This window comes from Thecamonas trahens (assembly GCF_000142905.1).
Source record: "Thecamonas trahens ATCC 50062 unplaced genomic scaffold supercont1.50, whole genome shotgun sequence".
Lineage (NCBI taxonomy): Eukaryota > Apusomonadida > Apusomonadidae > Thecamonas > Thecamonas trahens.
In genome coordinates, this window is record NW_013657630.1 from 175114 (window position 1) to 186433 (window position 11320).

An 11320-nucleotide genomic window follows, 5' to 3' on the forward strand; every position below is an offset into this window, starting at 1 on the left:
TCCCCCCCCCCCCCCCCCTGCCGCTCCAACTCTCCCATTCCGAGAATGGCAACAGGCACGCACGAGATGGCGAGACGGCGAGACGGTCACCTCCCGCGCCACAAACCACCACCACACCCATCGTCATACACCTCACTCCCCTTCTCACATATCTGTGCAGTGGCGTTGATGTCGAGGGCTGCTTGTGGTGTTCGCTACTCTGGTGGTGGTGGTGGTGGTGGTGGTGTGCTGGTGGTGGTGGTCGCTCTCTTAGCTCTTGCGCTGCCTCGGACTGAAGCTGTGCTGACTCCGCCTTCTTCGCTCTCGGCTACGGCTGTGGGCCTCTCGTCGGCTACGCTCTCGTTTACTCTCCCGGCGGTGCTTCCGTGTTGCTTCTCCATTCATTACTCTGGTGATGACATCCCGGGCGCAGAGGTCATTCTCGAGCTGATGGTCGAGGAGACGTGGAGCCCGTCGACGAGCCAGTCTTTTGAGCTCAAGGCTCTGCCGTCCAACGCCTCGGTCACGGTGTGGATGGAGAGTCATGATGCGGCCGTTGGCATTGCTGGACGTAACTCGTCGGCGCCGACCTCGTCGATTGTAGTCCAGACAAAGGCTGCAGCGCTCTCGTGCAACTCGCCCATTGCCATGGCCTCATCGGCTGCGTTTGGCAACCGCTTCCGCGGCAACAACTATGTCATCGGCTCGACAGAATCCGTTCTCGTCGACTTTGGCCTTCAACTGGATATTTCGTCGTCGATGACGATCTACTTTGCGGTGTACGAAAAGGTGTCGGGCTCAAGCGGATATGTCGAGATCTTGCGCGAATCGCGGGTGGCCGTGCCGTCGGAGGGCACATACAAGTACCACTCGGGCGGCGGTGCTCGCTCGCTTGCGCTTGTTCTCAAACCATTTGCCGAGTACGTCATCGGCTCTTTCTGGCTCGCCGAGACGCCAACGTACTTTTTCTCGTCATCGGCGCCGGCCGTTACCTCGTTCTGCTTTGGCGACCTCGACTCGGGCGCCGCCGCCAGCGTGGGTTCGGCGTCAGGGCCAACGCCGTCGTCGATCTCGCTCAGCTCGTACTACGGTATGGACGTGGTTGTTGCCGCAGCTGACTCACTGCCGCCGTCGCCGTCGCTTGCCGTCTCGCAGTTGCGGCCTGATTCAGCGGCGGTTGCGGCTGGGCCGATTGTGTTTAGCTCGCCGCTGCTCGAGTACCATGCGCTGCTCGCAACGCGGCCTGTCGGCCCGTCCTCAGTCTACCGCCGGCTTGATCTCGGTGGTACGGCCGGAACACTGGTCAAGGTTCGCGGCCTCAGCGCTGCAACCGACTACGCTGCCTTTCAGCTGGTCTCGGTCTCGAACGATGTGTCGGACCTCTCCGCGGCCGTCAATTTTACTACGCCGCCGCTGCCTGTTGTGGCGCCGGCTGCCGCGCCGACGGCCACAGTCCGTGTTGTTGGACGTTCGCTGGCCGTGACGTGGAATGAGGTCGACGCGTTTCCGACCTCACACGTTGTCGGCTACCGTGTTGCTGGCTCGAGCTCTGCGTATACCACTGTGGCACTCGGCGTGGTGTTTGAGCACTCGTTTGACCTCCTCGACTTTGAGACAACGTACGAGGTTGTAGTCACCGCGTACAACGGAATCGGCCCGTCGCCGACCTCGAGCCCGGTCGAGGGCACCATTCCGGCCCTGCTCTGCATCGACGAGCCCAATCCCGGGCTTCCAACTCGCGTCTCGACCACCTCGCGCAGCGGGTATGTGGCCAACCTGGTGGTGCCCAGCCGCCCGTTGGCACTCTCGGAAATCAAGGTCTACGCTGTGTATGACGGCATCAAGACCCTGAGGTTCCTCGTCCGCAAGGTTGCGGACGGCGAGGTGCCGTTTGCGGCGGGCCCGCGCGACCTTAGCACTAAGCCTGCCGATGTGCTTGTCGACAAGTCGTTGGTCATCGACGCGACCGTTGCCGACTCTCCGGCGTTCAAGTCGTCAGGGCCTGTCCAGGCGCTGCTTGTTCCGGGTGAGACATACCACGTCGGAGTCATCTTCTCGTCGGCGGCCTCGCTCAAGTACATGACCGACTGCGACGAGGGCCTGTGCACCTCGGACCCGGCGAGCGCGCCAAGCGGGCTCTGCCTCAACCCTGTCGGCTCGGCTACTCGGTCCGGAGTGGCGACAACTGGCGATGCGGCGACAATTGCGACGACGTCGGTGAGCTACGGCTTTTCGCGCTACTTTATGGAGCTCTCACTGCTTGCGCTTGCTGACGCACCGCCGACTGACCTGCGTCTCGCGGTAGGCAGCACGGTCCTGCCGACCTCGGCGCAGGTGGCGTGGAAGACGCCGCTGTCGGGCGTGCCGTCGGTCGGCTACCTTGTACAGCTCTCGACGACGTCAGCGGCCGGCCCATGGTCCGATGTCCTGTCGACGGCGAGCACGTCTGTTGAGGTGACCGGCCTCGCCGGCGGAACCACCTCGTGGCTCCGCGTTGTGGTCTCGGGCTCGACAAGCCTTGCCTCCAACACGCTGAGCGTGACGACGCCGCCGCTGCCGGTTGCGGCGCCAGCGGCTCCGACGGGAGTCTCAGCCAGCATCAACAGCGCGACGGGCCAGCTCGACGTGGCGTTTGGAGGCTCAATCACGGCGACGTCGTACGAGCTCCGGCTTCAGTGGGTCGGGATCCAGAGCGATGTTAGTGTTGTCGACATTGGCACTGCGACCGTGGTCAACATTACCCAGCCGTTTGCTCTGCCGAACACGGAGCTGGCAGTTGTGGTGGCGGCGGTCAATGCTGTCGGGTCGACGGCGGCGGCAGCGGTGACACTGGTCACGCCTCAGAGCTCGGTCGGGCCGCCACCTACGCCCGGGCCGGCCTCGATTATCTCTGCGTCAACTGTGCTCTCAGATCTTTGTCCGTACGGCATGCCGGCGACCGGCTCGAAATCGGGTGTGTCGCGAGTCGGCGGCGTGTACTACGCGCGCGAAGAGTTTACACTCCGGTATCTTGCGATCCAACTGTACTCGACGCAGTCAACTGCGACGCGGAACTTGGCCGTGACCATCCGCAGCTCGACGCATGCCTCGTTTGACTTGTTTGACGTTGTTCTGTACTCGCAGTCGCACTTCTTTTCGTCGTCGCCAGGCCTCCTGCCGCCGAGCTCGTCGCGGTATCTGATGACCCGCGAGGCGATCAACGTCGTTATTCCGGCTGGCACTTATTATCGCATTGATGTGGCGGTGAGCTCCCTCTCGCTGGCACAATCCAACCTGTTTGAGTTTGCCAGCCAAGCGTGTAACCTGGTGACAACGTCGGCGGTGGTGCCCGTGGCGACGTACCTTGACGATTCGAGCTCATCGTCGCGCCCGCCGCCGCCGCCGCCGCCGCCGCCGTCGCCGCCGCCGGGTGCACCGCCGTCGCCACCACCGCCGCCGCCGCTGAATATCCAAGACGTGTACTCGCAGGCACGATCGACACCTCTGGTGTTGATGCTGGCGCGTGTGAGTAGCGCGATCTACGCAGCGCCACCGCGCGATGTGCAGATCACCACGCCGTATCCGAGCTCTGCGGTGGTGACGTGGCGCGAGCCAATCTTTGGCGTGCCAGACAGCTACCGGGTGAGCTACCGGTTGACTGGCGAGTCTTTCTGGCACGAGGTGGCTGCCGACGCAGTGGCTTCGCGTGTCGAGTCGCCGTCGGCCGACGCATGCTTTGACGACGGACCCAAGCCCCTTGAGCCGGCCGCGAGTGGCGTGGCCACCCGCCACTACTACGGCGGGTGCTGGAGCCCAGAGTTTGGGTCGGACGACGACGTGTTTGACTTTTACGTCGCCGCCAACCACAACTCGGCGTCGAGCTCGTGGGAAGTTGAGCTTGACGGTGAGACGCTGACCTCGGGTGCGCCGTCTCGGCTCTCTGGCTCGATCGGATTGCCGTCGCACTGCCCGAGCGTGAACCAAAAGTGGTTCAAGTGGTCCGGTTACACGATTGCGGCCGGGACACACAGCGTGGTGTTCAAGGAAATCTCGGGCTCGTCGTCGTCGGCGCTGACCATGGTGGTCAAGCCGAGCTCGACAGGCACCATCGCCGGGGTCTTTGCGACACGGGTGAGCGGGCTTGTGGCCGGCGGTGAGTATGAGTTCCGGGTCCACTCTGTGATGGCATCAGCCAAGAATCCGATCTCGCCTCCAGCAGCGGCTGCCGGTGGTAGCGTGCAGCTGCCTGCGGCACCGACGAGTGCGCCTGCGGCACTGCAGCTGACTCGGGCCGATGTGGCGGGTGTGCAGGCGCGGTTTGCGTGGTCGCTGGGGGCTCGGGCGCCCGAGTACGTCACCCACGTGTCGGTGGTGATGGAGCCGGTGGCAAGCGGGCGGCGTGTCGAGATGGTGGTTGATCGCGAGGAGTGCTCGGCGGTGGTCTCGGGCCTCTCAGAGTTCACCAGCTACCGCTACAATGTGACGGCGTACAACGCGGTCGGCGCGTCGCAGCTGGTGACCGGCGCCATGCAGACCGGTGCCGGATTCCGTACGACACCACGGTTCCGGCCGGTCTTGTCCAAAGTCGGCATTGCGCTCCTCTCGACCTTCCTCATCCTCGGCTTCCTCCTCACCTGCCTTGCTGTCAAGGCGTGCTACGACCGCGGCGCGTTCCCGGAGGACTACGTCCGGGTGGCGCAGACCGGCGGGCCTCGCGCCAGAGCTTCGGCGTCGAGCGCTATGGTAGATCTGGAGGCGACGCCGATTCCAGCGCCGTTTCCGGCCCTGCCGGCAGGCATGAATGCTGCCATCACGTCATCTGATGACGACGTGGGCTATGGCATGGACATCTTTGACGTCAAGCCGCGAGCCCGCGCCGGCAGCATTCCGGACCCGCCGCCGCTCCCGCCCGGCAGCGATGGAGCAACGCTGCCTGCGCTCCCATCGTACGGCGAAGCCATTGATCTCAAGAACCTGTAGCTTGCGCCAGGCGTCGGTTGGCGTTGGTTAGCGTCGGCGTCAAAGACTGACCTTTGCAGCGGCAAGCGCAATTTTTGCGGGGCGCGGCACGCTCAGCGGTGCGGTGGAAAAGCAAACGTGTGGGTCATCGCAGGACACGAGCCGGAGCGAGGAGGGGAAGGGAAGGGAACGGGCGAGAGGGAAGGGGAGGCTGAACAGAGGTGAGATAGAGGGTAAGACTAGGGGTGTAGCATGGGGACATGCGCAAGTACGGGCATGCGACTGAGCGTAGGCAGCAGGTGTAAGCATGTATGTGTGTGTGTGTGTGTTTGTGTGTGTGTGTGTGGACCGCTGGCCAGCAGCATGGCATCCGGCGAGCGGAGCTTTTTTTTGCGGCGATTCGGTGCCTGTGTCACACGTCTGAGATTGCTTTATCGACTCGGTATAGACTTTCTTGCCTCCACCCATTACTCTCGCAGTTCTCGTCTGTTTTCAGTCATGGTGCATGGTGCGGACGAGCGTCCGTCCGAGCTGATCATCCATGGGCGTGTCTATGACGTTTCTGGCTTCATCAAGCGTACGTAGAGTGGAGACAGAGAGAGAGAGTGTGTGTGTGTTTGTGTGGAGGGGGTGCGGGTGCGGAAGGAGCGGGAAGAGCAACGGGCGAGGGGGCAGGGGGGGGGGTACAGGCCGTGGTGACGGGATGGGAGGCAATGAGCAAAATGAATGTCCCGTCTGTTTTCAGGCGCACGTGACCGTAGCGGGGCGTGAGGCAGAGAGGGGCGTGGGGAGGGGCGTAGGGAGGGGCAGGCACACGAGGAGGGACTTACGGGTGCGGACAATGTATGGGGCCGGTTGGGGCGTGTGGCGTGCGCGGAAGACAGGGCACCCAGGCGGCTCGGTGATCAGGTACATGCTCGACCGTGATGCGTCGCACGCGTATGACGAGTTCCACCAGCGGTCGGAGAGCGCGGACAAGTTCCTTGCCTCGCTGCCGTCGCGGCCTGTGGAGGCGACGGATGTGCGTGTGGATCGGTCTGCGGTGATGGCGGACTATGAGAAGCTCCGGCGTGATCTTGTGGCTGAGGGCTTTTTCGAGCCGTCGCTGGTCCATGTGGTGTGGCGGTTTGCCCAGCTGGCGCTGCTCTCGGTCCTCGGCGTGTGGCTCCTCCTCAACGGGTGGGTGGTGAGTGGGGTGCTTGTGATGGGCCTGATGCAGGGGCAGTCGGGATGGCTGCAGCACGAGTGCGGGCACTACTCGCTGACGGGCAAGGTCGGGCTCGACCAGCTCCTGCACGAACTGCTGTTTGGCGTTTTCTCCTCGATGTCTGCCTCGTGGTGGCGGAAGCAGCACAACAAGCACCACGCGCGGCCGCAGCAGCTGGACGCGGACGTCGATCTGTTCACCCTCCGTTTGTGGCATTTGCCAAAGAGGTGCTTCCTGAGCAGCAGGCCTCGCTGTGGATCAAGTTCCAGGCCTTCCACTACTTCCCGATGCTGGAGATGCTTGCCCTGTTCTGGTCGTTCTACCTCCAGCCGCGGCATGTGGTGCGGACGAAGCGGTACCGCGAGGGTGTGTTTATGGCGATGAACCACGGGTACCGGCTGGCGCTTGGTGTTGCGGCGACGGGCTCGGTGTGGGGCACGCTTGCGGTGTACTTTGGCATCCAGACGGTGCAGGCCATGTATCTTTTTGGCCATTTTACCGTCTCGCACACGCACCTCCCCGTCCTTGCGGCCGACGAGGACTTGTGCTGGGTGGAGCACACGCTGCGGACGACGATGAACATCGAGTCGTCGTGGTGGTGCGACTGGATCATGGGCTACCTCAACCTCCAGATCGAGCACCACCTGTTCCCGTCGATGCCGCAGTTCCGCTTCTCGCAGGTCTCGCCGCGGATCCGGGCGCTGGCCGAGAAGCACGGCATCCCGTACCTCGAGGACTCGTACGTCAACGCTTTTTACCGTACCATTGCCAACCTGCACCACGTGGGCCAGTCGGCCGGCGAGGCGCAGAACAAGACCGTCTCGTACGACGCCGTGCCCAATGTCACGGCTCTCAAGCGCAACTTGCACTCTTAGGCGGCTGCCTTGCGACGCCGTCTTTCAGGGGCGCAGTTGCCGGTGGCGGGTATGGGCAGTGGCCTTTGTGCGGGCCACTTGCATCAGTAGCCGCAACTCTTTCAGCAATTCCCTCTTTCTCTCTTTGTCTTTTCCCGGCTCGATTTGCCTCTGCTTGGCCGGCGTTAAACGCACGTCTTATTTGGCGGCCGCGGGAAGCGGGTGTGGGAGGAGCGAGGTCAGGCGTCGGGCGCGAGAGCCTGCTCGTCGACGAGGCGGAGGCCATCCCAGTACGTCCAGTCAAAGGGCGCGTATTTGATGGAGCATTCCGAGCCGGCGTCGAGGAGGCGGCGAAGGCGAGCGTAGGGGTCCTCGTCGAGGTAGCGAGCCACCTGGCGCAGGATGCCATACTTGACAGCGAGCTTGGAGCGTGCGGCGTGGTCAAAGTCCTTGGCGTACCACTGGCAGACGCGCGGGAGAATGATGGCGGACTTTGCCTCGTTGAGCTCGACAAAGGCGTTGACGTGGCACGAGGCGACGTAGTCGAGCTGCTCGTCGAGTGCGGCTGGGGTGTAGACGAGGATCCAGGGCAGCGATGAGCGGGTGCCGAGGTTGATGGCGTAGTTGACGCGGGCATCGCGGATGGAGAGGGCAAACGGGTAGCCCTTGTTCCTGTTGAGCTTGAGCCTTTTCTGGCCAAACTTTGGGATGAAAAAGTCGTAGATCTTCTTGGGCCGGGCCATGCCTGCGCGGAGGACCGAGTGCTGGATCTCCGAGAGCGAGAGGACGTAACCAGCAACCTCGTAGGAGGCGCGGTTGTAGAATGATTTGCGGGAGAGGGCCGACGACGGGTGGCCCATGACGAGGAGGGCGTGCTGGAGGAGGGTGTGGAAGAGGTTGAGGAAGAAGGCGAGCCGCTGGTTCTCATCGAGGTCGGTGAGCTCGACAAGCTTGAGGTCTGCCGTCGAGTCGAGGAACGAGGTAATCTCTTCGGTCCGCGAGTCTGGGCGGAGGGTGGCGACGGTGCGGAGGAGCGACTCTACGATGGCGAGGGCCGACGGGCCGTCGGCGGGGAGTGGGCGGAAGGCCATTTTGCGGGCGTTGAGGACAACGCGCTGGCGCTTCGAGTCCTTGCGCGGGGCCTTAAAGACGTAGCCGGTTGACGCGGCGTCGCGGGCGGCGGGCGAGCCTGCGGCTTCCCAGCCGAGCGGGGCGGTGGCGTCTTCTGAGGCGACTTCGTCGCCGACGGCACGAGGCGGTAAGCTTGCAGCGGCGGCGGCCGAGTCTACTGGCGCATCGTCGCCGGTGGCTTCGGCAAAGATGGTCATCGACGGCGAGCGCGAAAGGTCGGGCGTGGGCGCAGGCGCGGGGCCTGTGGCAGGGGAGGCCAGGCGGGGGGCAGGCACTGCGTCGCGGGCGACGAGGGCGGCGCAGGCCATGGCGACGGCGTGGACAAAGGCATCACGTGAGGCCTGTGACCGCATACACATGTAGAAGAGGCGGCCGGGAGTCTCGATCTGGAAAAAGTGCAGCGAGCCAAAAGGCATGTCGTCCTCGTCGACGGCGGTGACAGCCATGACCTCGCCCAGTGCGATGGTCTGCAGCGGCTTGCGCGAGCGAGCGCTGTAAAAGGCGAGGCGAGCAGGAGTGAGGACGGCCCACTCCTCGCGCCAGAATGTCTCCCACAGCGAGCGGGCAACGGGTGCCTCGTGAAGGATTTGCGGGGCGGCACCCTTGGTGCCCTTGGCGGCCGGCAAGCGAAGCTTGAGCTCGGGACGCTTGGTGTTGGAGAGGAAGAGGGTGTCCGCGAGGGTCTGCTGCTGGGCAAAGGCACAGGCGAGCTCGTTCTCTGTCGAGTCGCCGGCCTCGCGCGGGACGAGGGCCGAAAGAAAGACCGAGAGCGCCTGGCGCTGCTCTTCGATGGTCTGCGGCTGCGAGGAGGGGCGGATGAGGCGGGTCGGGAGGGGCTCGTGGTCGGGGAAGGAGGCCTTGCAAGCGGCGTCGAGCTTGACAAAGTCGCCGAGGGTGCGGAGGACGGAGAAGCGGACGGTGCGCGACGAGTCGTCGGCAGCGTCGTCGTCGTCGTCCGAGTCGGAGAGCTCAACGTCGGGCCGGTCGTCGTCGGAGAGATCGCCGGCGTCAAAGGAGCTCGCGGCTGGCCGGTCGGCGGGAAGCAGGTACTGGCGCGAGACCACGCCTGCGTCCGAGTACGTGTGGTCGTCGGTGTAGATAGAGTTGGTGTCGTCGAGCTCAGGAAGGTCGTCGTCGTCCGAGCCAGCAGAGTGCGAGCGGGTGCGCGAGAGTGGCGGAAGCGGCGGCGCTGCGGCGACGGCGCTGAGCTCGTTGCCGTTGTCGTCGTCAGAGCCCGGAGCGGCGGCGAGCGGCTCGAGGCCGCCGAGAGCGAGGTCGAGGCGGGACGAGGTCGAGGTGTGCGGCGAGTCGGTCGGCTCGGGCTGAAGCTTGAGGGCAAGGACCGAGATAAGGAAGACGACCATGCGTTGGCCGGAGGCACCGAGGGCGCACTCGGCCCAGATGGGAACCGACATGTCGAGGATGCGGATGGGCTCAAAGAAGACGGTTGACGGCGGTGCGACTGGTGGGACCGAGAGCGGGGGCTCGGGAGATTCTGCCTGGATCGGGCGCTCGCCGCTGCCACGCGACATGGTGGGAGTGAGGAGCGGTGGCGGAGCCATGGTGACCGGGCCTGACGGGCCGGCGGGCTCGTCGGGAGTGAGGGGCGAGTCGCTCGAGTCTTCGTCGCCGTCTTCGTCGTCATACGCGTACTCGTACTCGTGGTCGGGCGCGTTGGGGTCGGCCGCGGCAGCATCAAAGGCGCGTAGTGGCGACCAGTCGACGACACCGCCGGTGTGTGCAAACTCAAAGGCAAAGAGGTAAGTCTTGTCGGCGGTGAGGTGCGGACGGTGGGTAAAGTCGCCATGGCCCATGGTGTAGGCGACGATGCGGAGCGGCTGATCGGCGACAAACGAGGTGAGCTCGAGGTCTGAAAGGCCTGGGATCTTGACAGCCTTCCACTGGACAAGGTCGAGGTTTGCCGAGTGGAACGAAAGGGTGTAGGTGTCTGTGGTGGTAAAGGTGTCGTCGATGCGGGCGTTCTTGCGGCGTGCGGCGTTCTCGTCGTCTGTGCCCGGAAGCATCATGACGCAGAGATCAGGCGGGCTCTCTCCGGGCGGAGTGACAATGTAGCGGTCGACCGACATGGTGAGCGGGAAGACAATGTGTGGGAGCTCCGAGTCGTCGCGGGTGCCAAACGACGAGTGCAGGCCGCGGATCATGGACTTTGCGAGGCGGAGGGCGATTTTCCGGCGGAGCGGGTAAAGAAGCCCATCTGGAGGTTGGAGGGGACTTCAACGCCCATGTAGAGAGTGCCTTGCGGAACAACCTTAAACTTGCCCTGGATCTGGATCTCGAACGAGCGCTTGCCGAGGGCAAAGTACGGGGCGTAGTGCGGGTCGGGCGGGTCCGAGATCATCTTGACGATCATGCGGCCAGAGAAAAAGTCGTTGTCGATGACAACGGGCTCGCGGGTGTTGGGCGTGACATACTGCGGGATGGCGCCCTGTGCAAGCTGGCGGATGGAGACCGGGAGCCGCGGCGGTGGCTGGACGGTGGCCCGGGCCACACGCTTGCGGACCTTTGTCCGCGAGCCGGTCGGCGGCGCGCCGACCGAGGGTGGCAGCGAGCCACCCGAAGGCGGCAGCGGCGCGTCTTCCTCTGGGCTGGCGCCCGGGAGAGGGCCGGGAGCCGCGGTGAGCGGGCGGTAGTCGGCGGCGTAGAGCGGGAGGGCAGCAAAGTGGAGGGCGGCGACGAGCGGGAGGGCGGCGCCAAGGGCCACCGAGAGAGCCCACACCAGCGGGAGGGTGCGGGCGGCAAGGAAGACGGTGGCCAGGACGGCTGCCGCGCCTGCGGGGGTGGTCAGCACCGCCGGGAGCGCCGGCGGGCTTGTTTTGGACATGGGTGGGGTGGGGAGAGGTGGCGGTGTTCGGGGAGTCACACGGCGAGGGGTGGGCTTGTAATGGGAGGGCTGCGGGGGAGGGATGCAGGGGACCGGGATCGGGGGCGGCATACCATGTTGTGCCGAGCCGTGATGGTGTATGTGTGTGGCGGGGGGGGGGGGGGGAGGTGAAGGCGCGGCGGTGTGGAGGGGTTGGGGGGGGGGGGGGGGGGTGCGGCATGGTGATGAGCGCAGCGGTCAGGTGGGGTAGAGGAGGTCAGGCGTCGAGGAAGTTCTGTGGAGGAGAGAGGGTGAGGTGATGATGGGTGAGGTGATGAGGATGGGGATGGAGGGGCTGGACACGACAGAGAGAGGAGGGAGGAGAGGACG

General features: G+C 64.7%; 3 protein-coding genes across 3 annotated transcripts; 2 read left to right on the top strand and 1 right to left on the bottom strand.

Annotated features, from left to right (window-relative positions):
- Positions 1-45: 45 nt before the first annotated feature.
- On the top strand, positions 46-5073 carry AMSG_09510 (uncharacterized protein; the record flags this gene model as incomplete). Its single annotated transcript, XM_013898897.1, has 2 exons — positions 46-85; positions 254-5073. 2 exons carry the CDS (start codon positions 46-48, stop codon positions 4936-4938), a joined length of 4725 nt encoding a protein of 1574 aa, XP_013754351.1. The 3' UTR covers positions 4939-5073.
- A 342-nt stretch (positions 5074-5415) lies between these two features.
- Positions 5416-6999, top strand: AMSG_09511 (delta-5 desaturase; the record flags this gene model as incomplete). Its single annotated transcript, XM_013898898.1, has 3 exons — positions 5416-5494; positions 5802-6310; positions 6352-6999. The coding sequence occupies 3 exons, from the start codon at positions 5416-5418 to the stop codon at positions 6997-6999; spliced, it is 1236 nt and encodes a 411-aa protein (XP_013754352.1).
- A 111-nt stretch (positions 7000-7110) lies between these two features.
- AMSG_09512 (uncharacterized protein) lies at positions 7111-10951 on the bottom strand (the record flags this gene model as incomplete). Its single annotated transcript, XM_013898899.1, has 2 exons — positions 7111-10274; positions 10343-10951. 2 exons carry the CDS (start codon positions 10949-10951, stop codon positions 7218-7220), a joined length of 3666 nt encoding a protein of 1221 aa, XP_013754353.1. The 3' UTR covers positions 7111-7217.
- Positions 10952-11320: the final 369 nt, after the last annotated feature.